General features: G+C 41.4%; 8 protein-coding genes across 10 annotated transcripts; 4 read left to right on the top strand and 4 right to left on the bottom strand.

Moving 5' to 3' along the window:
* The first annotated feature begins 304 nt into the window (after window positions 1-304).
* LOC110176099 (uncharacterized) lies at window positions 305-731 on the top strand. The gene has a single exon (XM_020942338.2). The coding sequence runs from the start codon at window positions 339-341 to the stop codon at window positions 612-614; it is 276 nt and encodes a 91-aa protein (XP_020797997.1). The 5' UTR covers window positions 305-338; the 3' UTR covers window positions 615-731.
* Window positions 732-2,054: 1,323 nt separating this feature from the next.
* On the bottom strand, window positions 2,055-10,813 carry Dsp1 (Dorsal switch protein 1). Of its 3 annotated transcripts, none has more exons than XM_020942146.2 (6): window positions 8,887-10,813; window positions 5,618-6,070; window positions 5,368-5,526; window positions 5,148-5,311; window positions 4,867-5,041; window positions 2,055-4,799 (listed from the first exon to the last, which is right to left on the bottom strand). In XM_020942146.2, exons 1-6 carry the CDS (start codon window positions 8,908-8,910, stop codon window positions 4,617-4,619), a joined length of 1,158 nt encoding a protein of 385 aa, XP_020797805.1. In that variant the 5' UTR covers window positions 8,911-10,813; the 3' UTR covers window positions 2,055-4,616. The 3 variants fall into 3 exon arrangements, with proteins under 3 accessions (XP_020797805.1, XP_020797804.1, XP_020797806.1); XM_020942145.2 differs by having other exon boundaries at window positions 5,618-6,091; window positions 8,887-9,689; XM_020942147.2 differs by having other exon boundaries at window positions 5,618-6,067; window positions 8,887-9,683.
* Window positions 10,814-11,242: 429 nt separating this feature from the next.
* On the top strand, window positions 11,243-11,890 carry LOC110176042 (HIG1 domain family member 2A, mitochondrial). Its single transcript, XM_020942253.2, has 2 exons — window positions 11,243-11,399; window positions 11,503-11,890. The coding sequence occupies exons 1-2, from the start codon at window positions 11,255-11,257 to the stop codon at window positions 11,664-11,666; spliced, it is 309 nt and encodes a 102-aa protein (XP_020797912.1). The 5' UTR covers window positions 11,243-11,254; the 3' UTR covers window positions 11,667-11,890.
* A 986-nt stretch (window positions 11,891-12,876) lies between these two features.
* LOC110191983 (uncharacterized) lies at window positions 12,877-15,722 on the top strand. Its single transcript, XM_020963010.2, has 4 exons — window positions 12,877-12,990; window positions 13,500-13,845; window positions 13,898-14,210; window positions 14,704-15,722. The coding sequence occupies exons 2-4, from the start codon at window positions 13,508-13,510 to the stop codon at window positions 15,022-15,024; spliced, it is 972 nt and encodes a 323-aa protein (XP_020818669.2). The 5' UTR covers window positions 12,877-12,990; window positions 13,500-13,507; the 3' UTR covers window positions 15,025-15,722.
* CalpC (calpain C) lies at window positions 15,633-18,439 on the bottom strand. The gene is made up of 2 exons (XM_020963009.2): window positions 17,425-18,439; window positions 15,633-17,357 (listed from the first exon to the last, which is right to left on the bottom strand). Exons 1-2 carry the CDS (start codon window positions 18,156-18,158, stop codon window positions 16,049-16,051), a joined length of 2,043 nt encoding a protein of 680 aa, XP_020818668.1. The 5' UTR covers window positions 18,159-18,439; the 3' UTR covers window positions 15,633-16,048.
* A 758-nt stretch (window positions 18,440-19,197) lies between these two features.
* On the bottom strand, window positions 19,198-20,857 carry LOC110176009 (XK-related protein 6). Its single transcript, XM_020942214.2, has 5 exons — window positions 20,465-20,857; window positions 20,251-20,406; window positions 20,023-20,153; window positions 19,807-19,959; window positions 19,198-19,750 (listed from the first exon to the last, which is right to left on the bottom strand). The coding sequence occupies exons 1-5, from the start codon at window positions 20,752-20,754 to the stop codon at window positions 19,362-19,364; spliced, it is 1,119 nt and encodes a 372-aa protein (XP_020797873.1). The 5' UTR covers window positions 20,755-20,857; the 3' UTR covers window positions 19,198-19,361.
* Window positions 20,858-21,323: 466 nt separating this feature from the next.
* Window positions 21,324-22,665, bottom strand: LOC110175939 (27 kDa hemolymph protein). The gene has a single exon (XM_020942120.2). The coding sequence runs from the start codon at window positions 22,663-22,665 to the stop codon at window positions 21,754-21,756; it is 912 nt and encodes a 303-aa protein (XP_020797779.2). The 3' UTR covers window positions 21,324-21,753.
* A 922-nt stretch (window positions 22,666-23,587) lies between these two features.
* LOC110191960 (uncharacterized) lies at window positions 23,588-26,761 on the top strand. The gene is made up of 6 exons (XM_020962978.2): window positions 23,588-24,111; window positions 24,170-25,324; window positions 25,393-25,531; window positions 25,589-25,955; window positions 26,037-26,444; window positions 26,524-26,761. The coding sequence occupies exons 1-6, from the start codon at window positions 24,090-24,092 to the stop codon at window positions 26,644-26,646; spliced, it is 2,214 nt and encodes a 737-aa protein (XP_020818637.2). The 5' UTR covers window positions 23,588-24,089; the 3' UTR covers window positions 26,647-26,761.
* The last annotated feature ends 199 nt before the right edge of the window (window positions 26,762-26,960 follow it).

Below are 26,960 nucleotides of genomic sequence, written 5' to 3'. Positions count from 1 at the left end.
ATCTTTCGCTTATAATTGATTGTTTCTTTATTTTTTTTTTTTTGTTTTTGTCTTTTCCCTTCCCCTTGGGTTTCGCTGGCATTTGCAAATTGAAATCACACACAACAACGACAACAATAAAACAGAACAGATGCGCGGCCCTTTGTTGCAGAGCCACAGCAACAACTGCTACCGCCTTTTGGTAATGTAACTGTTGTTGCCCACCATTATTGAATCCAAGCTTCTGTTGTCGCTGTTGTTGTTATTGCTGCTGTTGCCCGTGTACACAACTATAAAACGCATCCCCAGCAGCATCAGCAACAGAGCCAGAGAGAAACCGCGAAAGAGCGTACAAAAAGATGGTCGTCGTTTACCGTTACCCCCTGCTCCTCGCTACAGTTATTCTGCTGGTATCGCTGCCAGCTTACACACAGATCCTGGGCGGCGGCCATTGCAGGATGACCCTTACTCATGTCACGGTGGGCGGGTCGGTGTGCGAGCGCCTCTGCTACCAGCGGGGCTATCGCGGCCCCCCGTTCCTCTGTCGTCGCACCATCCGCTCGGGAGCTGTGCCCGTGTGTGGGAACGGCTGTTGCCGTAGCGGTCCGAATTGCTTGCAACTGCTGCGCACCTAACGGTACTGCGAAACTGCTTCACTGCACGATGTTAGTAAAATATTAGTTTAAAATTGTCGAAAATAAACAAAAATAAATAGAATAAATGTAAATAAATATAATACAATTAAAAAATAATACATTTGAAAAACCTTACTGGAGGTGTTTATGCGAACGTTTGCTGAGATATTCCCTTTTTTTAATGTATAAAATGTAGTTTTTGTTATTTGATTAGTGTTTTGCTACCTTATTGTGGTAACTTTAAACTAATAGGTGCATAACATTTTAGTTTACAATAGGTTCAAAATAGTGTTAGGGAGCATTATTTTGATTTGGCGGGTAAAATTCTTCAAACAAAAAATCATAAATAAATAAATCAATCTGAACATTTAAAGAGCAGAACTTATAATTTATTCTTTATATTTCGATTTTATATTTATGAAGAAAATTGAAAGCAATAGATTGATTTGCGTTGCTTTTTGTTTTATTTATTTTTTCAGAAACATCTCTTACTTCAGTAGTTAGTGGTGCTAGTTGAGAACGATAAGACATCGATAGGTAGAACCGAAATAAATCGAATACAAAACAATCGAGAAACATGAATATTTTTAAAAACCCTTCGATCCCACTGCGCTTATATACCATTTCCACTGGATATTTGCACATTTTGTTCAATTTGCACAATTTGGCGATAAAACATATTGTTAAACAACTGGTCTGAAAAGTAAAAGAGATAGACTTTATTATAAATAGAAGAAATTAAGAACTTCCCTAATTAAATTAGGGAGACTTGGGAAGCGCAGGTGCCACTGTACCCCAAGGAGGTACTGGAACCCCAAATATTTTTCAAGACTGGAGCCGCAGATCTTTTTTTCAATACCAAAACAAAAATTTGTTTATTTACTTACCTTTTCCTTTTTATTTGAATTTAAAAATAAGAAAAAGAATTTCCGATCGAAAAACGGACAAATTTCTGGTTTCTTTTAGAACTTGTTGTTCTTGGTGTCAATTTTGGTTACAGGGCTTCGACCTTTACATTCGCTGCCCAACCATGCTCTAAATCTCGAAACGGAATCAAACAAATTTCTGGTAATTGTTGGTATTGTATTTGGAAAGTGTCGTCTACTACAAGTCTACAAAATAAACAGGCCAAGTGCAGGTGGTTATTTTTTAATAACCTTCTACTAATTTGACCCTTTAGCAATATATAGTGATGAATGAATGAATGAATGAGGACTTCTACGGAAGGGAAACTACTTGATCCGAGGGGGGGAAACACCATTTTAGGTGCACAATTTGCACGGACGGAAAATCTAGCCAAGTGTCTTCTTGAATTGTGTCGAGTGTCAACAACATCACACGATTGTCTAAAATGTTTTAGGTTTCCCGTGGAGCCAGTTTTCTTTTTTGTTTTTTTGGCACAATTTGTATTACAAAGACGCAAAACAACTCGGTAACGAATTTTCTCAGATTTTGCCTTTATAAGCGTACATCTAGCTAAATTAAATTTATTTCCAACTATTTTTACAGTATTGTGTAAATTCTTAGGAAAAAAAAACAAATTCTTAATGGCTACTATAGTATTGCTAACGTAATTCACACATTTAAGTTCAGGAACTCGGCTGGGATACTTCCTCCTTTCTTATCATTTCATTACTTTTTCCGAGTGTTTCTTTTTTCTATCAAATATATATATTTATATAGAATAGATAAAGCGGTTTTGGAGAGAATAGAATGTAACATAAAAGCTCGTCGTAATCGTATACCGTATATACCGGGTATTACATTAAAAAATAATAAAGACAAATGGATTTGGAGAACACATCATCATAGTTCCATCTACAAAGAATCTCATTTCTAAAAGTTTATTTCGTATGGTTTACTTTAGTTTAGTTTTACTTATAAGAAGCGCACATGGGGGAATATGGATTTATTTTTCTCTTTAATTGGTTGAAAAAAGAAATGAAAAGGGGGATGGACGCTTTAATAAAATATATAATCTCGGTGGCGAGTTATTCTCTCTAGCAAAAATCATGCTAACAATATATATACATACATTCATCGAGTGTGGAGGGCCGAAACTAAACGAAATACCAACTCTATATAGACACCAACAATGCGTTGGAGCAGACCCCCCTCTGAGCCTACTATTACTTAGATTTTAAACTTGCAGAAGATGGTCTGGCAATCGCTGATCAGCAATTGTCAAAGCTCCTTCTCCAGTACATTTCAGTATTCAGTATTTTGTATCTGTGAAACTAAGTGTTATCACCTATATGTTATTATGTTGAGAATACGTTCCTCTACTCTCTACGTCATTCATGCGCTGCTATCTTCAAGTCCCAGCATAAGGTATTTATTAGGCATTCCTATAAATTAAGCTTACGCTTCTGCTTCTTATTAATTTCTACATAGTCTCGTCTAAATAATACTTCAGATTGTATGTATGTACATGGCCAAGTCAATGTCCTATATATCGTTATGCGTTGACCAACAACCTTATCCATTTTTATTCCTTTATCCATTTTCCATTATGCTTTTATCCATTATACACCCCCGAGGTTATCTTAACTGATTTTGATCTCTCGCGGCTATTTTAGAATTGATGTCTATATATATGTACAAATAAACAATAAACCAAATTCTAATAGCTAAATGAACTCCGGAAAATCAAGGATTTTATAGTTATTCAATTTAATTTTAGTCTTTCTTACTTTGAAGATGCAAAAAAAAAATGTTCAAAAATGGTTAGAGAAGATATCACCCCGCCACTGAGTGAAGTATTTAAAATTATCACGTCTCATTGAGAGTTTTTCGTTTCTTTTTCTGCTTTTTTTTTTTTTGGGTTAGGTACAAAGAAAATATAAAGAATAAGATGCGCAACGCTAGGCTCTTTCTAGAGGGGAAAAAGAGACAATGCACATTAGCACTCTAGATCTGGCTGCCTGTTTACGTTAGGCATCTTTCTCTTTAAATGTTCTTAGCCACACTGGTGATCGAAAACTCAAAAAGAGTGAGAACAACGCATTATTTGTAGGTTTCAAATATGGAGAATCTAACTTTAATAAATGGGAAATATGTACCAATATTTATAAATGTGGGTAGTGGTAACCTTTCATACTTTTTTTTTTTTTGTTGCTGAGACAATGAATGACATCGATGATGATGCATTTTAAAATAATTCTCATAGTATTTTTTTCATGTTTGTTTTTGTTTGTTAGGAGAAACTCAGCACTGAAGCACAGAAATAAGGTTTTGCAGAAAGATTAATGTACGTTTTCTTGTTGTTTTTTTTTTAATCTAACCATACTTAATCGTATTTATTCTTAACATAGAACTTATAAAAGTTTTTCTTTGTGATTTCTCTTTCTTTCTTTCATAATTCATGGAAATTTGATTACTTATTGTTAAAAAAAAAAAACTATATATTATTTATATATATGCATACATATATATACATAAAGGGTACCTTTTTTGTTATCGAGCTTCCACATTCCGATAACGATTTCAATGCTCACAAAAGAGAAACAAAAAAATATATATACTCAAAAGTCAAGGTTCATTTTTGGGAATGTTTGTCCAGTTTACGATCGTGCGGTAGTTGGGTTTAAGAGATTCCACAAGATTACACCGAGGCACCAAGTTGCATCTTCATCAAAATAAAAAAATATAAAAAAAAATTTCATGCGCATATAAAAACTAACCAAAGAGAGCACTGTTTTTCCACTTATGCAAAACTAAAATTATAAAAATCTTACATGTGACCATCGAATCGTTATTAAAACGTGGAAACTTGAAAGAACAACATAAAAAAAAGAGAGAACACCCTTAATACATATATATATTCAAAACACACATTGGCCAACCTGATAATAGATCAACCAACGATATCATCATGTTCACTTTCGCCTCGTTTGTGATGACCAACAACGACACATTGTTTTGTGTCTTTCTCTGTGTGTGGGTGTGGGTGTGTGTGTGTGGTGTGTATAAATAGTTGAAGAGTATTATTTACTGCTAAACCTATTGGTTCTCGTCATCATCGCCATCACCATCATCGTCGTCATGCTGCTCATCCAGCTGCTGATGCTGCTGCTGGGCAGCGGCGGCAAGTAACGCGGCTTTCTGTGCCTGCGCCTGCATCGACGCCTGCATTGACGGTGCGGACATGGCTATTTTCCCGCTTGTCTTGTACTCAGTCATCTCCTGCAATCACATTGAGCACCTTTGTTGAGCAAAAAAGAAAAGCAGTATAAGCTTAAGCCCAACTTACCCGTTCATATCGAGCCTTGTCCCGCTCGGCCATCGACTCGTACTTTTGCTTGACCTCCGGATCCACGTCGGACCACTTTCGTCCCAGCTCCTTGGCAATATCGCCGACTCCGAACTCGGGATTGAGGGCCTTCACCTTATTTCTCTCGTCATTGCAGAACCAGAAGAACGCAGACCTATAAAACGGAAGCGTCTCATTTAGCATTGTTTGCATATTTCATTAGTTGAATGTGATATTAATTTGTTTGTTTAATTTGTTAATTGACTTTTCTACGAACTCACAATGAACGTTTCGGAGCATTGGGGTCCTTGATCTGTTTCCTCTTCTTGCCACGCCCCACAACCGCTCCCTTGGGCGGCACATAGTTCTGCATTTCCGCCTCATAACGCTGCTTATCCTTCTCGGCCATCTCATGGAATCGCTTCTTCTCCTTGTCCACCATTGTCTGCAAAGGATTGTCATCAATATGGGCTTATGGAGAGAGCTAAGACCAAGACTTACCTTCCACCGCTCGGCGCACTTTCGTGAGAACTCTGCGAATATCACAGTCTCATCGGGATGCTTCTTTTTGTGCTCCTCTCTGCAAGTTTGTACAAAGTATGCGTAGGCGGTCATTCGGCCTCTGGGTTTGGCATCTGCCTTGCCTCTGATCATTGGACTCTGCGGGCGCGAATGGAAGAGTAGAATAATCCGTGTGTTAGGAGACATTATTTCAATTATAAAAAATACAATGCAATTTTTAGACACTTACACCGGCCGAGTTGATGACATTCTGTTGCTGCTGCTGCTGTTGGATCTGTTGTTGCTGCTGGTGCTGTTGCTGCTGCTGTTGCTGTTGCTGCTGCTGCTGTTGCTGCTGCAGTTGCGCCGCTGTGTTGGCATCAACCTGACCCTGATTGGCAGCCGAATACCACCATTGGGAGCCGGGAACGGCGGCAGCTGCGGCCGCTTGGGCCATATTGAGACGGTAATCGTAGCCCGTGGTGCCGGCAGCGTTCGATGTGGCCACCACTTGGGCCATCGTTGTGGCCGGATTAGGAAAACTGCTGGCCATTTTGTATGTGAACAGCTGTTGGGTGCCCACGCCGGCTGTGGTATTGGAGCTGTTTTGATGCGCCTGCTGCTGATTCTGCTGCACCACCACCTGGTGCTGTTGCAACTGTTGCTGTTGTACTTGTTGCTGTTGCTGCGCAGCCAGTTGCTGCTGATAGTGTTGAATGGTTTGCTGATCAATAGTTTGTTGGTAATGTTTCCGATTATATGTGGTTACGAGTGCAATGTCAATCGTCTCTGATCGATTCACATTGCACTCACTAACCACAATATGGTTTGGTTTGGTTTATTAGCATGATGATGGATGAATCTGACAATACGCCCCAAAGAAGCCACACAGAGCAGATCATAGAATAGAGAGTGCGCACCTTTTCATTGTAAAACTTTATTCCGAAATTATAAGCTTAATAGAAGTCAGGGAATCCAAAAATACTAAAACCTTCTGATCAACTCTATAAAGATTTATGCAAATAATTTATGGAATTTAAAGTGGGTTTTTCTCTGGATTATTATATGATATCACATATATTTCTAAAGAATACATGAATTGCAAGAAACTAAAACCTAAAGAAAGCCTGATTTAAAGCGAGCAGGATCTACTGCTGCACTGCTCTTTCCCAGTTTTACCACCCTTTTTCAAAAGTCAAAGGTCATTTCATTAAGTCTTAGTTGCATGTTCCTTAATACCCATACAAATTAGAAGCTATTATATTTTAAGAGAAAAAAAAAACAAAAAATTATACAAAACCTTTTAAAAAATATAATGTATAATATAAAAAAACCTACATTTTCTTTCATTAAAGCTGTTTCCCTTGTTTTATTCTCACAAAATGCATAACATAAATATTTTCATAAAAAAAAAACAAATAGAAAAACTAAGTAGTTTTTATTGTTTAGATTAAATGGCTTTAATTCAGATTTCAATTTATTTGTTTATAAAATCCAAGAGCCCCAATTAAAGTAGAATTTAAGCACTAAATCAAAATCTATTTAAAATCTAATATATATAAAACTTTTTTGCTTCCAAAATAAAGCTACTATAAGTTCCTTTGACTTAAAAAAATAATAATAACGAACTGCAAGTTAAATTAATTTATGTATTTTATGGATTTATTGATTTTAAAAATCAAAAACCTAATCGTTGCATTTCCAAATACCTCTGTAAAATGAAAATAAAAATCATGCCCGATACTTCATGCCTTGCCGATGTACATATGTATGTACATATTCCAGAGATGGAAAGCATCTACGCCTTGCCAATGAACTTGTGTTTGGTGAGAGGGAACTGCCGCCCGCCCACAACAAAAACAAGCCATAAACATCACAAATCAAAACAAAAGCGCGTTTTTTTCTCTCTTTTTTTTTGTTTACAATCTAAGCATCGGAGCGCCAGCTGTTAGCGCCGAGATAAAAGCCAACTACGCAGAGACTCTGGAATAGGTCATGGGAATGGAGGTGGAATATGTATGAATGGAAATGGAACTGGCACTGGCACTGGCACTGGTTCCGCGTGTCTTGGAAATCGGATTATCAACCGTTTTTATTTTGATTCCGTTCCAGGGACTGGAGCGCGGAACCAAAACCGAAACCAGGGCAGCAACGTTGTATCGTGAGTGTGCCCGTGAGAGTGGGCACGCTAGAGATTGAATCTTTCGATTTCTCTTTGGTTTTGCCTCCTTACTTTACATTATTCGAAAATAATAATTGAAATTTCCGTCCGATTATTTTGTATTTTGCAAATACTCGAAAGTTTTTGAAATTTCATTCTGATTGGGACGAAAACAGCTCTGCTACAAAAATGTACTACCAATATGAAGAAGGTATTTTTACAGGGTGTGCCATGTGTTTTTCTTTTAGCAAATGGTTAAAAAATGAACATGTTTTGAAACTAGTTCAATCCAATAAATCCGTTCACAAATATATAAAATATTTTATGTTTTGATATGCACATAAAAGTTGAAACACCCTGTAAATACAAACATATGCACGTACATCTGGATGTTCGTATTGCGCACACACTGCCGTCTTGCAAAAGCATACATACATAAGTATTTTCAGAGCCAAGTATTCGCACGTATTTATGTACATACATTTATGTATGTATGTATACATATTTATATATGTATTTACACATGGGGAAATATAGCCAATTTCAGATTACGCAAGCTGTGATTTTGTGTGCATATTCAAGTTTGCAAACATCTGCACAACGTGCGTTCATCGCGTATTTTTGTGGCGTGTGTATTTTAGGCATTTTAGCCAAATGCAATTAGGATTATGCTCAAAGGAATACATACATATGTAGGCTTCTGGCATAAATATATGTTTGTACATATGTATTTATACAAACTAATAAAAAAAATGGCGGCCTTAGATGCGCACGCAAAATAAAATTTCGCTGGTACAGCGTCGTTTTGTTTGTATGCATACGCACACACTCTCAGACACACACACGCGCGCACACAAACACGCATACACAGGCGTTCTTTCTCTTATTGCATTGCTTACTTTTTACATAAAACAAAGCAAAACGAAGAAAATACGTTAAAACATATGTACATACATACATATGTATGTATGGCTGCCTGTATATATGTATGTATTTGTGTATACATCATGTTAACGGCTATGCGAACAGGCAAACTCAAAAACTTTCCATCGAAACAAAGGAGCGAACATCAGGTGTCGGCGACGGAGAGCATCCCGTAGAAAGGCTTAAGGCTACATTTGCCCCCCAGTGCCACTGCCTCTGAGCATTGTTAATTATATTTTGGCTTTGGCGGGAAAATGATTAACTGGGAAGAAACGCTGGTGGCGCGGCAACCGTGGGCAACGCATACAAATGCAAATACAACAGAAATGAATATATGCGAATATGATCTGTGAGCGCGCGAGTGTGGGTGCGATTGGGAGTGTGTGAGTGTGTTGGGGCGCAAAGCAGCAACGTATACCTGCACACAAGCTTACCTGTATTTGATGAAAGTGCTCCATAACTGTGAGCGATCGGATCGGATCTGCTCCGACTGTTCGATTGCGGATTGGTGTATTACTTGATTATTTTTCGGTGTACTACACGGTGTCTCTTTCGAAGAATAGTTACTATACTAGCGGCTACTCCTCGTCTTCTCTTCTCCACGTCTTTCCACTTCTTGCACTACACGCACACACACAAACGCAAGCACTATGTCAATGGCTATGGAAGCGGAGTCTCAAGCCAGTAAAAACTGTTCTGCGCCGTTTGTTATACGATGTACGATGTAGGATGTACGCTGTACGCTGTACGTTGCTAGTTGATGGTTTTGTTGGTTGTATTGATTATTGCACGTATGTACGTATGTATATTTACACACGGACCAGAGCACACGTCAATTCAAAAATTAAAAAAAAAAACTTTCAAATTGAAAATTCATCGATTCTAACGACGACACAACGACGCACGGAACTCTACGAAACAACGCCAATGTAACGCGTGTGTGTGTAGTTTTGCAGCGAAATCAACGCGAAACGCGGCGACTTATTTGGTTTGTTTTGCCGTTTGCTTTTAGTTAGTAAAAAATAAACAAACAGCGCTGCATACGCTGCTTTATTGTAGTAGCGTATCGCTGTGTTTTGTTGGTATCAATGCGGAAAAGATGAGGTTCGTACGCGCGCCGCTCGCCTGATTGAAAACACACACAGAGAGTACCAACAACGAATGCAAAGGCTATTGAATTGAATTGCCGTCTCTGCCTTACTGTGCTTCATAACCCCAGCTAGCCAAACTTCTGTATGCGTTGAATGCGCAACTGTGTGCGTGTGTGTGTGCGAGAGAGAGCGAGCGCGAGAGCGGGCGGTTGTTTATGGACGCCTTTCGTGAGTAACTGCGAGAGGCGAGCGTGAGAGCGACCAATAGTGATAGGTCTGCCGGGGGTTGGGGCGGGATGGTTGCCGAGCCCTGAGTACAGTTTACTGGGCAGACCGCTCTCGCTGGCTCTCTCAGCGTATACCAAACATATGTACATACACGTGGTGGAGGGAAACAGGCCTTATACAATTTTTGGCTTGTTACTTTCGTGCAGATGTATGTACATACATACATATGTACATAAAAGTATGTACATAAGCGCTTCACACCCGCCCTATTATGGCACAGCGTCAAACGTACATTCTTGGTGGTGTATAGAAATATCGAATTTTGTGTTTATGACAATCAAACAGATGTAAAACCCATGAAATATGCGTCGTAAAATATGTATTCTTGTCTTTATTTCGGCAGTAAGCTGAAAGGGAAGCGGAAATGTATGTACGCTTAAAGCATGTGTTTTAACGATTTTATGTACATATGTTTGCGCCCTGCCTACATCCATATGTACATACCTTTTGTATGTACGCATGCTATACGAATTCTAAAAATCATTTACAGGCATACGACGTGCATTAATACAACCACATTGATACATACCCGACTTATGTACGTATGGCGACACACACATAGAAGCAACTGCTACATACACATGTTTCATTTTGTGTTCCCGTCTGACTGTACTTCCCAGCACGCTCTCTTTTTCTCTCTCGCTCTCTCTCATTTTGGAAAGAGAGGAATAGCGTTAAAATAATGCAGCAATGTATGGGTGTGTTAGTGAGGTCAGAAAAAATCCAACAACAACACTGGCGTTGCCTGACTGCGCTAGGAGAGGCGGGATTTTTAATAATTTTACGCTCTATCCCTAACTTTTTTGTGTATAAAAGATATTAAGCAGGGTGGACAGTATTCAGGCCGAACAGAAAAATGTATTTTTTTGCAGGAAAAACATTGAATAATGTTAAAGAAAGCTTAGAGAGACGATGGTGAGCCAGTGCTGCCACATTTTTATCCGAATTTTCAACCAATTTATAACAGATTATAGCTGAGACTGCTTTGTTTTTCACAAATTCATCACAATTTGTATTACAGCTTATAACAGTATAACTATGAATATGTTTTCGAGGAAGGAAAACGCAAATAAAAACGTTAATCCTTTTGTTTTTCTATAGAAATTCATAATTTTTAGTGGGATAGACAAAAAATATAACGATTTACAGTCTCTTATACAAAATTATCGATATATTGGGGTCGATCATTATAACAGCTTTCTTTATATTTTTTATGGACAAGACAATAAAACGGAAAGATGATTGATATTGAAACACACATTGTAAACATATACAAAATCGTTTATGTTTTGATTTCACCATGACAGATGAATATTAAAATAAGCTTTTTTTATAGCTATAGCTTTTCCATTTTCAAATATGATAGATATAGCCAATAAACTAAACTGGCCACACTGTTGCGAAACATCACAAAACGAAAATAATGTCGAACAAAATCCCAATAAACCTTCCCGAGGAGGAGCTGGATTGGATCCAGTTGCGCCAGGACCTGGGACCCGTTGTGGAGGTGGAAACCACCAAGGAGAAGCTGCAGCGCAAGATTAAGGAGAACCCTCTCGTTCCGTTGGGTGAGTTTGGTCGCCCGGCGATCCGGCACAGCCGCCGCCAGCCCGGGTTACGTAAAATGAAAACAAAACTAATGGATGAACTTAATGAATGAATCCCATTCAGGATGCTTGGCCACCACCGCCGCCCTGTCCATGGGTCTGTATAACTTCCGGACCGGGAATCGCAAGATGTCACAGCTGATGATGCGCACCAGGATCGCGGCCCAGGGCTTCACCGTCATGGCACTGATAGTCGGCGTCGTGATGACCTACACCGACAAGAAGTAACTCCTAACTAACTTGTTGTCGCCAGTCGCCCGGCACTTGAAATTGACCCGAAATGTGATATTGCTTGGGGTTAACTTTAAATTATTTACCCAAGAACGGTAGTGTACAAAAATAAACTAATATTAATATGGATGTCTCAAAGCTAAGGCTAATGACTTTTACATGTTAGATAAATGAATAAAAAAACGTGAACGTTTCCTAATAAATTATATATACATATAAAACACTTGACACTACATTCGGTCCGATATTTGTAATATTTGTTTATATTTAATAGTTGTTATTTTATTGAATGCCTTAACAATAATCTGACTTGGAGTATTTAAAAATCTTACTGATTTTGAAAAATTGTAAATACAAAAAATGTATTTTAAAACCCTTTTCAAAGTTATAATTAGCGGTTAATAATGTTATTTTCTGATAAGTTTTGTTGTTTGTCAATATTTTTGGATCTGTGGTATGACCACTTTTAATGATTTTAGAACTACGGTTTAGTTTTTATTAAAATCCAATAACTATATCATATATATCTACCATAAAAACAAATCAAAAGTAGTAGGAATATGATATAAAAATGTATAATTTTTTTTAAAACTTTAAAACTTCACACTTATACGGATGCTATAGAAAGCACTATAGTTTTGAAATCCTTAAAAAAAGCATGAAATAAAATTTTCAAGATGCCAAATTCTTCGATTATTATTTTCAAAGGTATTCAAACATCGGTTTTTGCAAAATTTGTTTCCTTTTTTGCTTGTATTACGATATAATACCATGTAGCATTTTTTGTAATTCATTTTTAAAGGGTTTTGAATTTAGTTGTTGCATTGGGATTTTTAGAATGTTTTGGTTTATTGAATAACTTTGAATAAAAGATATAATTGTGAATGAGATAATCTTGAGAATATACCAATAAAACCCAAGAGTATGTTCCTATATTCTTCGCCTCCAACAATTCAAATTTTTTAGCACACCTTTGGCCTTAATTAAAATTGATTTCGAATCACCAAACGATTCCTGTGGCACCCCTGAACATTATTTTTTTGGGAACTGTTTTGTAAACACGCACATACAGATGACCCACCCACACCTGGGTGTGGCCAAAGAGACTCGGAGGGGTGTACTGCATCCGTGTACTGGTTACCGATAGCTGGTTACTTTCAATGTTACCATGTATCCGCCTCTGGGGGAGATGCGCGCGCACCTCGTCATGTTTTTGTCGGCGGGGGGAAGTCCATGGATTTCGGGATAATAGTTTCTGTCACTCAGTTCGAGGCATAGGACATATTCTTAAACACATAGGAGTCAGGCATTGTGTTGAAAGGTTTGAAATTGTTGTTAATTTGTTATTTAATGTACGGTTTAAGTTAGTATTCTTAACTAATCTACTTTTTGGGGATATATATTCGAAAATCAGACCTTTTCTAGCAGCAGTTAAGTCCAGAATGTAGGGGAATTTTCAGAGAGACATTGTGTATTGTTTGCCTTTGTATATTCTTGGTTCCCTTGAGCATGGGAATTTCCCATATCCTTGTAAGGGATTCAATTATTAATTATTTAAAAATAAGTCTAGTATAAATTAAAGGAATTAATACGCAAAGAAATAAAAACAAATAATAGAATAAAGGAGTAGCAATTGTGGCTAGGAGTAGTGCAAAATCCACCCCCAAAAGGCAATGTTGTGAATCGCGGAGTAACACACAGATACACATGAATCCAGAGTCCGCGTACGAGTCTATTGATTAGTAGCACCTCAGGTGGCACATACACCTCATCCCAATGGTCAGCAGGAATACCTGGATTCCATATTTCATCTAATTTATTTTTTTTCAGCTTTTAGAATGAACATACTGCTCGGAAACTGTGTGGGCAGCTGCGATCAATTGGCCGGCCCGCCACCGGACTTTATCCTGTCGATGCCGCCGCCGCCGCTGCCATCGTTCCTTATCTCCAAGCCGGCAACAGTGGAGGCCCTGGTGCCCTCCAATGAGTCGCAGCCATGCTTCGCCGCCTTCATGTGTGGCCAGGGGCAGCAGCACAATGAGAGCGGCAACGCCCTTATGGAGCTGGTGCGTAGCGACTCCAAGAGCCTGGAGAATGTCTGGCTGTTTATCTCCTCGTGCATCGGGATCTTTGTGCTCGGCTGCTTCCTGGCCCTCATCGTCATCCGATGCAGGGAGTAAGTATGTGAGGTGTCTCCTTGTTCCCTCACTAATCGGTTTCGCCTGCAGCTCCTTCTTCTCGTACCAGGACGCCAACATAAAACAGACAGCCATCAGCGCCTTGGGTGAGGCCACCAAGTCCAATGCCTTTACCTCCGGCGGCATCCTTTATCCCTGCGCCACGGCCAATAGCCGGGATTTGCTGCAGAGCCAGCTGGTCAACGACAGCCGTTTGCTCTGGGCCACCCTGACGCCCCATGGCACCCGACACTTTATCATCGAGAACTCGCAGGATGGGCACTACGAGTCGGTGGACTATCGCGGCAAGTCCCACAGCCAGGTGTTCCGTGGCTATACAAAGCATTCGCAGTCTTTTGTCAAGGTAAGCAGGATTGAAAGCAGAAACTCCCTTTTTTTTGCTAGTACGCTGCAGGCAAAGCGAGAAATCAAGCAGCTTCAAGAAGGCAACAACTCACACGAAGCTAAATAAACTCTCTTTTGTTCACTACTGATTGTACACTACAGGTAAAGCATGGTAGTGGGAGCGGGAAAAAGATAAAAGGTCTTCACATTTAGTCAAGTAATCCTTCCTAAAAGTTCACATCCTCAAAAGAGCTAAAAATGCTCTCTCACTCTTAAGCTTAAAAACTTTTTCCTCCGCTTCTGCTTGTACATTGTAGGTAAAGCCTGGAAATAAGATTGAGAAAATATTTTTTATCGATTCTGCAAGCACTTTAAGTTCTAGTTTCGAAGTGACTAATAAGACCTAAAATAATGTTCATTAAGAGTTCTAATTTTAAGAATTATGAAACCTTTTTTTCAGTTGTATAGCGAGAGTCAGACATTATTTAATTTTCTTTATATTTCATTTGCAGTCTTTCGACAATAATGGTTTTGTCGACTATGACTATGAGGACCCTACACCGTTGATGGACTCGTACCACGATGATATGGACTCCGGCTATCAAGAGCCCCACGAGGTCACTGGCTCCCTGAAGCGATCACCGATGCGAACCTTGGACTCGGCGAATGGGACCCCGACCGGTGCTGGCTCAACCTACAACTCCAATGGTGGTGCTGGCGGCGGCTCTGGTCTCTCCTCGAACCAGAATGGCAACTCCATGTCCATTAGCCGCAAGACGACGCTCTCCCGCCGCATCAGCGACGCCTCCTCGCACAATGGCACCTCGATGTAATGTGGGAACCGAGGGACCGCTCAGAGTGGCGTCTTGTAAATTACACTTGGAGGCAGGGTCCGGGCCTAGTCGTCGTCCATAACTAACTACAGATTGCAGTATTTATACAATTATATATAATTATCATTTGGTTTTGTTTTTTGTTTTTTTTTTATACTTTAGACTCTATTTTAAGTCGGTGTGGGGGGCCCACGCACAGGCCACAACTATGTATGTTGATTAAGAATAGTGCACTATATATAGTGCACACATAATACTCGCATCGCCATTGACTTGCTTGTACACTCCTACGTTCGTACCGTACGTTAACTAAAAACAATACGTCAGATAATCTCAACTAGCCGCGCAATTCGATTCCGCTGTATTTGATCTACTGGGAGTTACCAGACATACATACCTTCTAATATAAAGAATAAGATAGGTAACGCCATACTGAATTAACCGATTAACTTGATGGAGAGCGAGAGAAAGCCGAGAGAGACAGTGATCTTTGGCTTTCTCTCTTGGAAGCCAGAGAGAGCAGTACCAGAAGATAACTCTCTTTGTATCTTATGCTTTATATTGTCATTGGTAGCATGTTGTATAATTAAAACGAACATTTTGGTAAATACTCTGAACACGTCTCGCCTTTAGCGCTCGTTTAATAGTAGGCATAAGAACAAATAAAAAATAAAATTCTCAGTAGTACTACACTATAACTATACATCTCTGCTAAAGCCGCCAATTTTGGAATCAGATTTCGCTTAAATTTGATGGAAACAAAATCAAGAATCAATAATGAATTAAATCAAAGTCATATCCTAAAATCTCAAGTTGAAAAGTTTACTTTTAAGGCAAAGGTTGGCATCAATTTCGATTTCCAGAACCCTATACAGACAGTCAAAAGAGCTTCTGGGATTTTAAACTTAAAACAGATAAATTTTTTAAATAATTTAAATAGTTTTTTCAATGAATTTCAAATACCATTGAATAATATCAATCCAAAAACAATCCAAAAATTTAAGCGAAACCAGACAGAGTACCATTAGCAGCTGAGTATGCTTTTGATCCAGTCATGCAGATGCACCTCTATGACATTCACCTGGCTGTAGTTCTTCAAATGGAACTGATTAAAGGCAATGGTCAGATGAATGACGGCCGACACAAAGTCGCTGAGGCGCAGGGTGCCGTCCTTGCGGATATATCGCTGGATCAGGCAGTTCATGATGTCCGTGCTAAGCTGAAAGCCAATGTCACAGAGAGCGTCGCGCAGACGCTCCGCACGCAGAATTCCGGCCTTCTCCTTGGTATACATCTTGAAGACGCCCTGCCAGGACTTGAGGTTCACCATGAAGGTCTTGAACTGTTGGAAGGTGATGCGCCCGCTGCCGGTCTTGTCCTGCAGGGCAATTACCTGGCGGCAAATGTCGATGTTCGCACAGCCCTTGATGTAGTCATTGGGCAGGCAGGCCTCCAGCAGTTCGTGCAGCTCGAAGCAATTGATGGTCTTGTTCTCATCGGCCAGCTGCATGTACACGGGCTCATACTGGCAGACGCTCTTCACCTTGGTCCCACCGCTCCGGTCGTCCTCGCTCTTGAGCGCCGGGAATGGCTCCAGCAGGATCATCGTCTGTGTCTCCAGGCATGAGAGACGGAAGATGGCCGTGCCCAGAATGCGAACGGTGAAGTGTGCCTCCTCCGCCGGCTCGTACGTGGTCGGTATGAGTACATAATGGCCCGCCTCCAGTTGCGTGTGGTAGCTGACGTGACGCGTATTGCCATAGTCCGAGTTGAGAAAGCTAACGTGGTTCTTAAAGAAGTCCTTTTGCAGGCATTCGGTGAGTCCGTAGTCACGGTCCCACGTGTACATCGTGAACCCGATCACCTTGGGCTCCACGGCTGTGTGCTGATTGAGAGCCACCACCACTTCTTGCCGCTCCTGCACGGAGATCAGCAGCTGTGGATTGATATGGAAGGATTCATGGTTCCGACATCCGCCGGCCGTAACACCCCGCTTCCATTGGCCCTGATACATTTTCATCTTCCAGTGTTTCGGTCGATTTTTGAGCATTTCCTCGTCGTTGGCCGTATCCGTATCCAGGTATACCACCTCCAGTGTGGTAAAGACCTGCACGAAGTCACAGAACGACATCCAGAACTCTCCCGGCGCCAGCTGGCTGACCAGACGCGCACGCTCCGCGGAGGATACTCGCTCCCATGTCTTGGACAGCGGTGACCAGTCGCCGGTGAAGTGCGTCTTGTCGCCAAAGGGTTTGCTCGAGAATGTGTCCCTCACGCAGACCAATTGCACCGAATCTCCCATCAATGTCTCCACCTTGTCCAAGCCGGAAAGTCTAAAGAGAGAGTGAAAAGGTTTAGGAGGCAATGTCAAGGAAGCTTTAAATGTTTTTTAGGACTTACCTGTAGTTAACCGTAACCATTATTCCGTTGGACAAACGCTCGGCAATGTTCTTCTTTGCCACCGAGGCGGCACTCTTGACCGCCAGGCAGGTGACAATGCATGTGGTGGCCAGCTGATCCTTGAGCGTCTGCGGCCGTAGGGTGTCCGGGTCAATGGGCATGCAGCGAACGACGCCGCCGAGAAGATCGGTGAGGCCATCGGAACGTGTGCCGTACTTGAGGGCCTCGTAGGAGCCGTGCAGCTTGGCAATGGCCTTCTCCAGCAGTGCGGCCCAGAAACAGTTTGAGGCCTGCGGCTGCATAAACGCCAGTCGCCCGTTGATGGTGGGCAGGCGATCGTCCACAAGCACCTCCACCCATTCGCCGCACCACCACAGGCGGAAACGAAAGACGCCCTGGGCCTTGGCCAGGCTCTGATCGGCGGGCACCACGCGATAGAAGAGATTGCGCAGCGAACAGAGCACGCCCAGGCAGGAGACCAGCCAGCGATCACCCATCTTACCGGGCACCACATCGAACTCGGCGGTCTCGTTGAGGAATACAGCCGGACTGGACGCCGTTGTCTGTGCCTGGCTTTGGGCGGTGCTCAGCTCCGCGATCCGCTTCCATTGGAAGGTGAAAGGGGGCGTCTGGTAGTAGAAGACGGATGACTGAACTGCGGGGAAATCGGGGTCTTCCCAGAGTATACTCTTCGCCCTGCAGTCACTCAAAATGCGCTCGTACTTGGTTGCCATTATGGTCACGTCGCTGTTCACATAACTCCCGATCTTGTATCCCTATCCCGATCCCTATACCGAATCCAATTGGATCCTGCTGCTGATTGTTGTGGCCGAAGTGAAAGTTAACGAACTGTGCATTAATATTGAGCTGAGCTTGGCCAAAAGAAACTAGAGCTGGCTCCGCGAACCAGTTCGGCTCCGGCTGCGTGAGCCTCGTAATTGGGCCCGAAACTGGTTCCAGCGACGCTCTTGGCCATTTTTGCAGCTTGATCTGCGCAAGCGTACATCATTGGTAGCTAGCTGTATGTATGCATATGTACATATGTTTGGTATGTAGGTATGAAATAGAGCTATTATAAATTTATTTTTGACTTGGGGGAGCTTTTTTAAAGGAAAAATTATGTTTCATTCCCTAGAACATAATAGCAGAACAGGTAATAAATGCCTCAAAATAAAATTAAGTAATTATAAGACGAAACAAGTAGCATCGAACGACTTTAAAATTAAAAGATAACAAACTACATATGTATAATACGCGCATTTTCAAGTCAATTTTATTTATTTGAATTATCATATTATATTATTATATTATCATTATTTAAAATTTTATTTTGAAAAATAACATAACCTCTCAAAATGATCGCAATATAATTTTTTTTTCTGTGTAAACTGAACACTGTGCATCACAACAAAGTTTTTATCTACATATGTATGAATGTATGCACATATGTATGCTTAGAGAAACAAAAAATGATGAAGGGTTTCTTTGCTAACCATGAGTAAGAGCGAGAAGGCTATACCTAAAAGCTTGTGATCCTTTCGCTCTGTTTCGTGGAAGATAAGAAAAGAGAAACACTGATAAGGGGTTTCTTTGCTAACCATGAGTTAAAGCGAGAAGGCCATATGCACCTTAAAGTTTGTGATCCTTTCGCTCTGTTTCATGATATACGAAAAAAATCGAAATGGTGAAATGTTGCTGGCGTTGCCACCTGGTAAGCAAGTGAAAGTAAGAAAGTCGCATGCGATCTAAAAATCTTTTTACGAGATACCAATATTAGTCTACAAAAAAGTATTCTTTATTGGCTTTAAATTTATAATAAAAAATATCTGAGTACATCTGGAGGAATGATTAAACACATTCAAAGCACCTTAATTATTTAAATTGCCACTTTGGATTAAGTATAAAATTAATACATATCAACTACGCTAAAAAGAATGTTACAAATACGTTGGCACAATACTAGGATGGCAGCTTGAATAGTAGAATATTAAGAGAACAATTCCGACAATATACAAGGCAGTTATGGCTATTGCAACATAGAGGGGAATATACAGAACACAGGCAATGACGTTTTGCAAAAGACAAAACGTTAGGTAAATGGCATACTTGTACTTGGTGGGACCATCCTTAAGGGGTGTATAAATAAACAAATAGACTACGCCGAAGCACAGACAGTACAGGTAGTTTATAAAGCGGGACATGGCAATCGTTGGCGAGTCCACCACAAATACAACAGAGCCGCACAAGCAGGCGTGGACAGCGCAGAAAGCTACGGTTTCCAAGGGAAATACGCTGGCCATATAAGCGATGCAGATCGTTCGGGATACTACAAATACATATACATATATATACTATATATACCCAAGAGTGACTACGACGCACCTGTAAAGCACAACAGGAAAATGAACTGGATGAAGCGTCCCCGGGCCGCAATGTCGTGCTTGTCCAGCTGGACGAGGCGGTTGGAGCGATTGTAGGCCTGAATGCACCACGCAATGCTCCCAAAGTACACAATGAATGCAAACAGGCGATAATCTGTAATAAAGAGAACCACTAAATGTGCAATTAATTAAATTTCGATTAGTTTATAAAAATTACATGTCAATTCCTTGGCCGATCGCAGCACTATCACGAGCTGCAACACTTTCTGTGGTGCAGATTCCAAAAACGAATCAAAGAGCCGAACAAAGCCCACATTGCATTCCTCCGTCATGAGTTTTTGATAATATCTGAAAGCGAAAAACAAAAAAAACCGAGTGAAACTCAAAATGACAGATATGGAAATGCATGGCCAGCGGGATTCACTTCCATTGGCATTGCACTCACCTGATTTCGGAGGGTTTGTCATCACGCTCCTTGGCCCTGGTATACTCCAGAGCATAGTTGAGGGCGTAAGCATCCCGGAACAGGTACGAAATGGCCGCATTGGTATACACTCCCCGACCCGTGATGCGTTTTTGACCAGAGTGGCTGGCAATCAGACTGCAAAATCAATAAAATTTTAATCTATATTTGTGGTTTTTTGATTCTAGCTTTTTACATGTGAATGTAGATAGCGGATGTGACAACCATGGGCACCAGAATCGATCCCACTGTCCAGGCGCAATAGGCATATGTCTCGTCCATCCAATATTCGTAGGCCAGGCTCCAGTTGATAAAGATGGAAATGAATCGCCAAACGATCGAGGCTCCGGTTAGCACCAAAGTTGCTGTGGAGATCGGCTCCATCACCGTGCTGCCGTCCACTTCCACGTTCCCCCGCACTTCGGTGGCGATCATCATTGTGACGCCTGGCGAACTGAAATCCCGAAGATTAGGGAGTTCCCACATCTACATATTTGCAATATAATTGGTGATGATTTACACTGCTGTAGCGCAGCTCAAAATATTTACACTTATCGATAGGCATCGATCGTTCTTTGAGAGCACTATCGATAGAGTTGAAAAAGGTTCTAATGCATTATGGGCATTAGTTATAGATTAAATTGTTATATACAAATAGTTTAAGTATTAATTATGCGATTTAACGATCGTGTTCAGCAGAACTATATAACCGGTAATTAATAATCAATGCTTATTTATTTAATTAACTATTTAATAACGCAAAAAATGTAACAGAAATCTATTAATCTGAAATTGGAAGCTACATTTTTAAACAAAGCTATAAATAATTTCACAATTATCGTCAATTACTTCAAACTGTTTAATTTTTATTTATTGTATACAAACCTTTTTGTTTAACACTTTAATTTTTAGCAGTTAAATGAGTGCATTTTTATGGGAGAAGCTGTTTTTAGCTGATTGATTATAAAAACATAAGGTTTAAATGCTTATATTTTGTGGTTAATTTATTAATTCTCTATTTTGCCTGTAATAACTCTCCCATTAAAATATCCATGTTTTCATTTGTTCGTAATAGCAAATATTCCCTTTATTTTTACATCAGTGATACTTATGTATATCCCTATAGAAAACAGATTCTCATTTACAATTCTTGTATAATATATGTATATAGAGTATTTAGCGTGCATTCATTCTGCCTAGGTGTACTCAAACCAGAACAACAACCCTTTAAACCGAAGGAATCGAAAAGTATATCGCGTGTCGTATAATTTGCCAATTAAAACTAATCAAAGCCTGCACTGCAAGCCAGAAGAAGAGAGTTTATAAACTGTCGCGCCGGAAATAATTGAAAAATGCTAATTCTATTCATTGAAAAATAATGATTGCCATTCTGCACTTTTTTTGCTTAAGCTAAGCTTTTACATTTTCAGAGATTCGAGGTAATAATATTTGATTCGATCAAGCTTTCACTGTTCCATCTTAAAACTAAGGAGATTTTTGGAAAGAAAAAATCATTGCGATAAGCAAGTATACCACTAAATATAACACATTTACAGCGTTCGATTGCAGTCCATGGCCACCGCTGGGAGCAGCTGCGACCAGAGGCGATTTCTGGTAATTTCGGCACAGTGTTTGATTCCTGATAAAGTTGAACATGGACTCGACGAGATTAGCCGGCGTTATGTCAGTGCACTGCTCCAGTTTGCTGACCACGCACGCCTGCAGATCCAGCATGTCGTCGCACTCCTTCTGGCCGACTGTCAACATGGGTATCGATTTAATCTGATTGTCCTGCAATCCGCCGGAGAAGTTCAGGTACGACCCAAAGGTATTGTTCACGCACTGCTCGATATTCTCCTTTTGCGAGGCGAGACACTCGGGGCCCTTTTCTGCAATGAAGAGGGCTATTTGGTCGCCGTCCTTGTGGCAAACGAAGTTGAGTAAGCTCTGGATGATGCGCTTAATCACCTCCTGGCCCTCCTGCTCGTCCTTGACCAGGCAGGGCGAGAGCTTCGCCGTGAACTGATCAAAACACTCCACTGCCTCCGACCGCCTCGTGCAGTACTTGTTGAAGACCACATCGAGCTCGCCCTTAGGACTCGCCTCCTGGATCTCCTGCTGCATGGCCGTGTAGTTTACAAGGTTATTCGCACAATCGGTGAGGAGCCCGAAGCCAGTCTCGATCTCGGTAAAGGCTTGACTGCCCGCCTCCTCGCCAGCCACTTGAATGCATTTATTGCGGATCGAATCTTTGACATCGGCATAGCTGAGGTTCGACTTGACAAGCTGCTCTGGAAGTTGGGTCTGGATTTGATCCAGGTCTAGCTGGGCGTGCACCCTAATACTGCTAAGGACAAGCAGGACGCCAGTTGCTTGTGATAAAAGTGTCCAGTTCATTTTGAGGTGAGTATTATTTCTCCCTTTCGATCCTTTAATATCACGACTGTAATCTGGGTTTACTCAAGAACTTTACTTAATCCGCTCTTCTGATTAAATATCCATCATTATTAGACGGTTAAATTTTATACAGCAAACATAATCAACAAGTGAAAAAATTAATTAAATTAGTTACTAATCACTTGTAGGTACCGCAGTTGTGATTGCCAATTTTTTTTTTTTTTTATCATACAATATCCATTTAGTCATGTTTATCATCGATGCATTCGATAGTTCGCGAAAATGGAACACGCCCCGTTCCTACTGGGGATGCATTTAGCAATTTGGCAATTTCGCAATTTTTTAATCTGTAAACCATATTTAAATATTCATACAGATACATATACAGATGAATGCAGATGAATTTTTAATAATAGGAGCCTTGCATGAAAAGAGAAGATATTTTCATTTCAAGATGTAAGCGAAGGCTTTAATGGAAACGCCGCATTAACGCCTTTCAACAAGTTATGATAATTCTCTTAAATACGGAATTGTGTAAATTTACTATATTTGATAATTATTCAAAATAGAATTTACTTAACTTAAAGTATTAAACGTATATTAATTAAACAAATATCAAGTTTAAAGTAATGTAGGAATTGGTTTAATTTCCACAGTTTCAAACCTTAAGGTACTAGGATACTCTTACATAAATTTAAAATTTGTATACTAATTATAATTACCAGCAATTTGAGTTTCACGCAGTTCACTTTTAAGATCAATTCTTTTTGGTCCCAGAAATCAGAATCAGATTATCATAATTTTTAAGAACAATTTGCTAAAATAAAAAAAGAGACATTTGATCACAATAAACTCATTCAATATTTTCGCTCAATCCATTTTCTTTATATATAAATTTAGCCTCTTAAAAATTCAATCTTTTTGCGATAAATGGAGTGTCGGAAAATGGCTTATGATTACTAAAAATGTATAAATAGTTAATTGATTATTTACAGGTCTTACAGTTTCCGGACCCCTCTTAAAATATTTAAACAGAAAATCATATGCAATCACAAATTAAATGTAAATATTTCATGCAACGTAAATTACTTATTTTTATAATAATATTTTAGATAAATCATTGTAATGACTAGTTCCCAAAAAGCATTTCGCGAACTAATCGATTATAACAATTTTGTAACATCCCTAACGTGTGTAACGGCCTTAAGCAACGTGCAGGCAAGTGTATGTGTGTACAATTAAATGTTGCCGTTCCACTTTCAATTCGTTCCGTCGGTCATCATAAATGCCGAGGCGTCGTACTTTTTTTGTTTCATATTTTTCGTACAAATAGTTTGACAAATCATTGCAAAATAACGGCCAAAGCCAAGTTGAGATATTAGCGGTGTTTCTTTTTTGTTATATTCTTATCCTACGCGGACGGCATGGAAGCATGCATGGATCAAGGTTGGTTGCAAAATGTATTTCCCGTTCGGTGCCGCCATAACACTATTTTATTTTCCAGAAATAAGTAGCAGCGATGACGCCGGTAACTCTCGCGATGCAACCGAAATAGCTCTCGAAATGGTCATACCCCCGGCACCCAGGTCAACTGACCCGGATGCCAGGTCATCGGATGCTCCCGAACCAGATTCGACATGTTCAGAGTCAGTATTGAATGCGCGTAGCCAGAGCCAATCACCACCCACCAACGAGCCACAAGAAGATGGAGATGGTGGTGCAGGTGGTGATGCTCGTGCCTCACGTTCCAGAAGTCGTAGTCACAGTAGGAATGGAAGCGAGCCGGCGCGCTCACGAAGCGGCTCCCGTCACAGTCGCTCTCGCTCCAGGTCCCGCAGCCGATCGGCCAGTGGATCCAGGCGCTCTCGCAGTGGCTCTGCGCGTTCTCGAAGTGGCTCTCGAAACTCCAATGCATCTCGACGTTCGCGCAGCGGTTCTAGACGTTCCCGTAGTGGGTCCCGACGCTCTCGCAGTGGGTCTAATCGTTCCCGCAGCGGATCTGGATCTAGGCGGTCTCGCAGCGGCTCCAGACGCTCCCGTAGCGGTTCCAGACGTTCTCGCAGTGGCTCCAGGCGCTCCCGTAGCGGTTCCAGACGTTCTCGCAGTGGCTCCAGGCGCTCCCGTAGTGGATCTAATCGTTCTCGCAGCGGATCCGGATCTAGGCGTTCTCGCAGCGGCTCCAGACGTTCACGCAGTGGTTCCAGGCGCTCTCGTAGCGGCTCTAGGCGTTCCCGCAGTGGGTCCAATCGTTCCCGCAGCGGATCTGGGTCTGGGCGTTCCCGCAGTGGCTCCAGGCGCTCACGCAGCGGTTCTAGACGATCTCGTAGCGGGTCAGCGCGTTCCCGCAGTGGCTCCAGACGCTCACGCAGTGGATCTGGGTCCAGGCGCTCTCGTAGTGGTTCGAGGCGCTCCCGCAGTGGCTCCCGTCGTTCTCGAAGTGGCTCCCGTCGTTCTCGAAGTGGCTCCCGTCGCTCTCGAAGCGGCTCCAGGCGCTCACGTAGCGGATCAGCGCGTTCACGTAGCGGTTCCAGGCGCTCTAGAAGTCGATCCAACAGTGCTGGCTCGCGCCATCGCGATGACCGCTCACGCTCGGGCAGTGCTGGATCCAAGGAGGGTGGGGCCGCCAGACGCAAACGTTTGGCCATCAGTGACTCTGAAGGTGGGTATTACTATGAACTACATGTAGAACTTTTACTTTATTTACTTTACTGATATACCTTTCTGCAGACGAAGCGCCAAAGGTGCAGAAGAAGCGAGTGAAAATCACGGACACAGATAACGAAGAGGAGGAGGAACGGAACAAGTCCCCAGAGAAGGCAGCAGAGAGTTCTGATGATGAGAACACACCGATTTCAAACGAGCCTGAGTAAGTTCTTCCACTATCCCACAATAGTTCTATTAACTAATATTTTCCTTTGCGTAGCAATAGCAACTTTATTTCGGACTTTGACAAAATGATGCTGCTGAAGAAGGAGGAGAAGCGCGTACGGCGCCGCCGCAAGGGAGATATTGATATAATCAACGATATGGACGATCTGATTGATCAGCTTATCGTGAATATGAAGAACGCCTCGGACGACGACCGGCAGTTGAACGTGATGGGAAAGCCGGCCACCAAGAAGATTGCCATGCTAAAGCAAGTGATGTCGCAGCTGATCAAGAAGGATCTGCAGAATGCTTTCTTGGAGCACAATATACTCAATGTCCTAACCGACTGGCTTGCGCCGCTGCCAAATAAAAGTCTGCCCTGTCTTCAGATACGCGAAAGTATTCTCAAGCTCTTGTCAGATGTGAGTATGTCCCCATGGGAATAAGCTGCGACTTAATTGATTGTTGTAATGATTGTATTATTCTCTCGCTCTGTCTTACAGTTTCCAACCATTGAAAAGGATTCATTGAAACAGTCTGGCATTGGCAAGGCTGTTATGTACTTGTATAAACATCCACAGGAGACCAAGCAGAATCGGGATCGTGCCGGCCGCTTGATTTCCGAATGGGCACGCCCCATATTCAACCTCAGCTGCAACTTCTCGGCGATGAGCAAGGAGGAGCGGCAGGAACGTGATTTGGCGCAGATGTCGCGCCATCGCCATAAGAGCCCAGATCCACAGCCAGCCTCTAGCAGCAATGCCCAGTCCCTGAATCAGACCTTATCCGGCGAAGAGAAGCCGCTTAGACCTGGTGATCCTGGTTGGGTGGCTCGCGCCCGTGTTCCTATGCCATCCAACAAGGACTACGTCATCCGCCCCAAGTCAACTGTCGAGGGTGAAATCTCCAAGGTGAGTGCTCCATCCTCCCCCTGCCTGCGCCGCGCCCCACCATTGCATATTTATGCGTTACTTTCTTTTCAAATTCCAGACAACTAAGCGTAAGCCAAACCGCTATGAGAAGCACATGAAGCGTTTCCTTGACTCGAAGCGTCTGAAGGAGAGCCGCCGCGCCGTGGAGATATCGATTGAGGGCCGCAAGATGGCACTGTAAGCAGCAAACATCTTAGCTAACTTTAATTAAGACATTATCCATTATCCCAAACAAATAAAAAACCAACAACACCATAGAACAAAATTAATAAATTATATTTTTGAATATAATTCCACTTGACCGATTTTTCATTCAAGTGCATAGTCATTGAGGGCCGGTCCCCAATGTGGAGCCATTTGTTTATATAAATATGTACATAGTAAACTAGACTAGATTGCATCGATAAAAGTGAAAAGTGTTTATTTTATTTCAAGTGTTCAATAAGAAAATTGTAAGGTTTTTTCTCATTTGCTATATTTTAAGAGATTTCATCA

Source organism: Drosophila serrata, unplaced genomic scaffold (genome assembly GCF_035046125.1).
Source record: "Drosophila serrata isolate PLE 108 unplaced genomic scaffold, ASM3504612v1 contig_293, whole genome shotgun sequence".
NCBI classification, from domain to species: Eukaryota; Metazoa; Arthropoda; class Insecta; order Diptera; family Drosophilidae; genus Drosophila; species Drosophila serrata.
The sequence above is the reverse complement of the archived record's forward strand: the minus strand, read 5'-3'. Positions and strand labels throughout refer to the sequence as shown.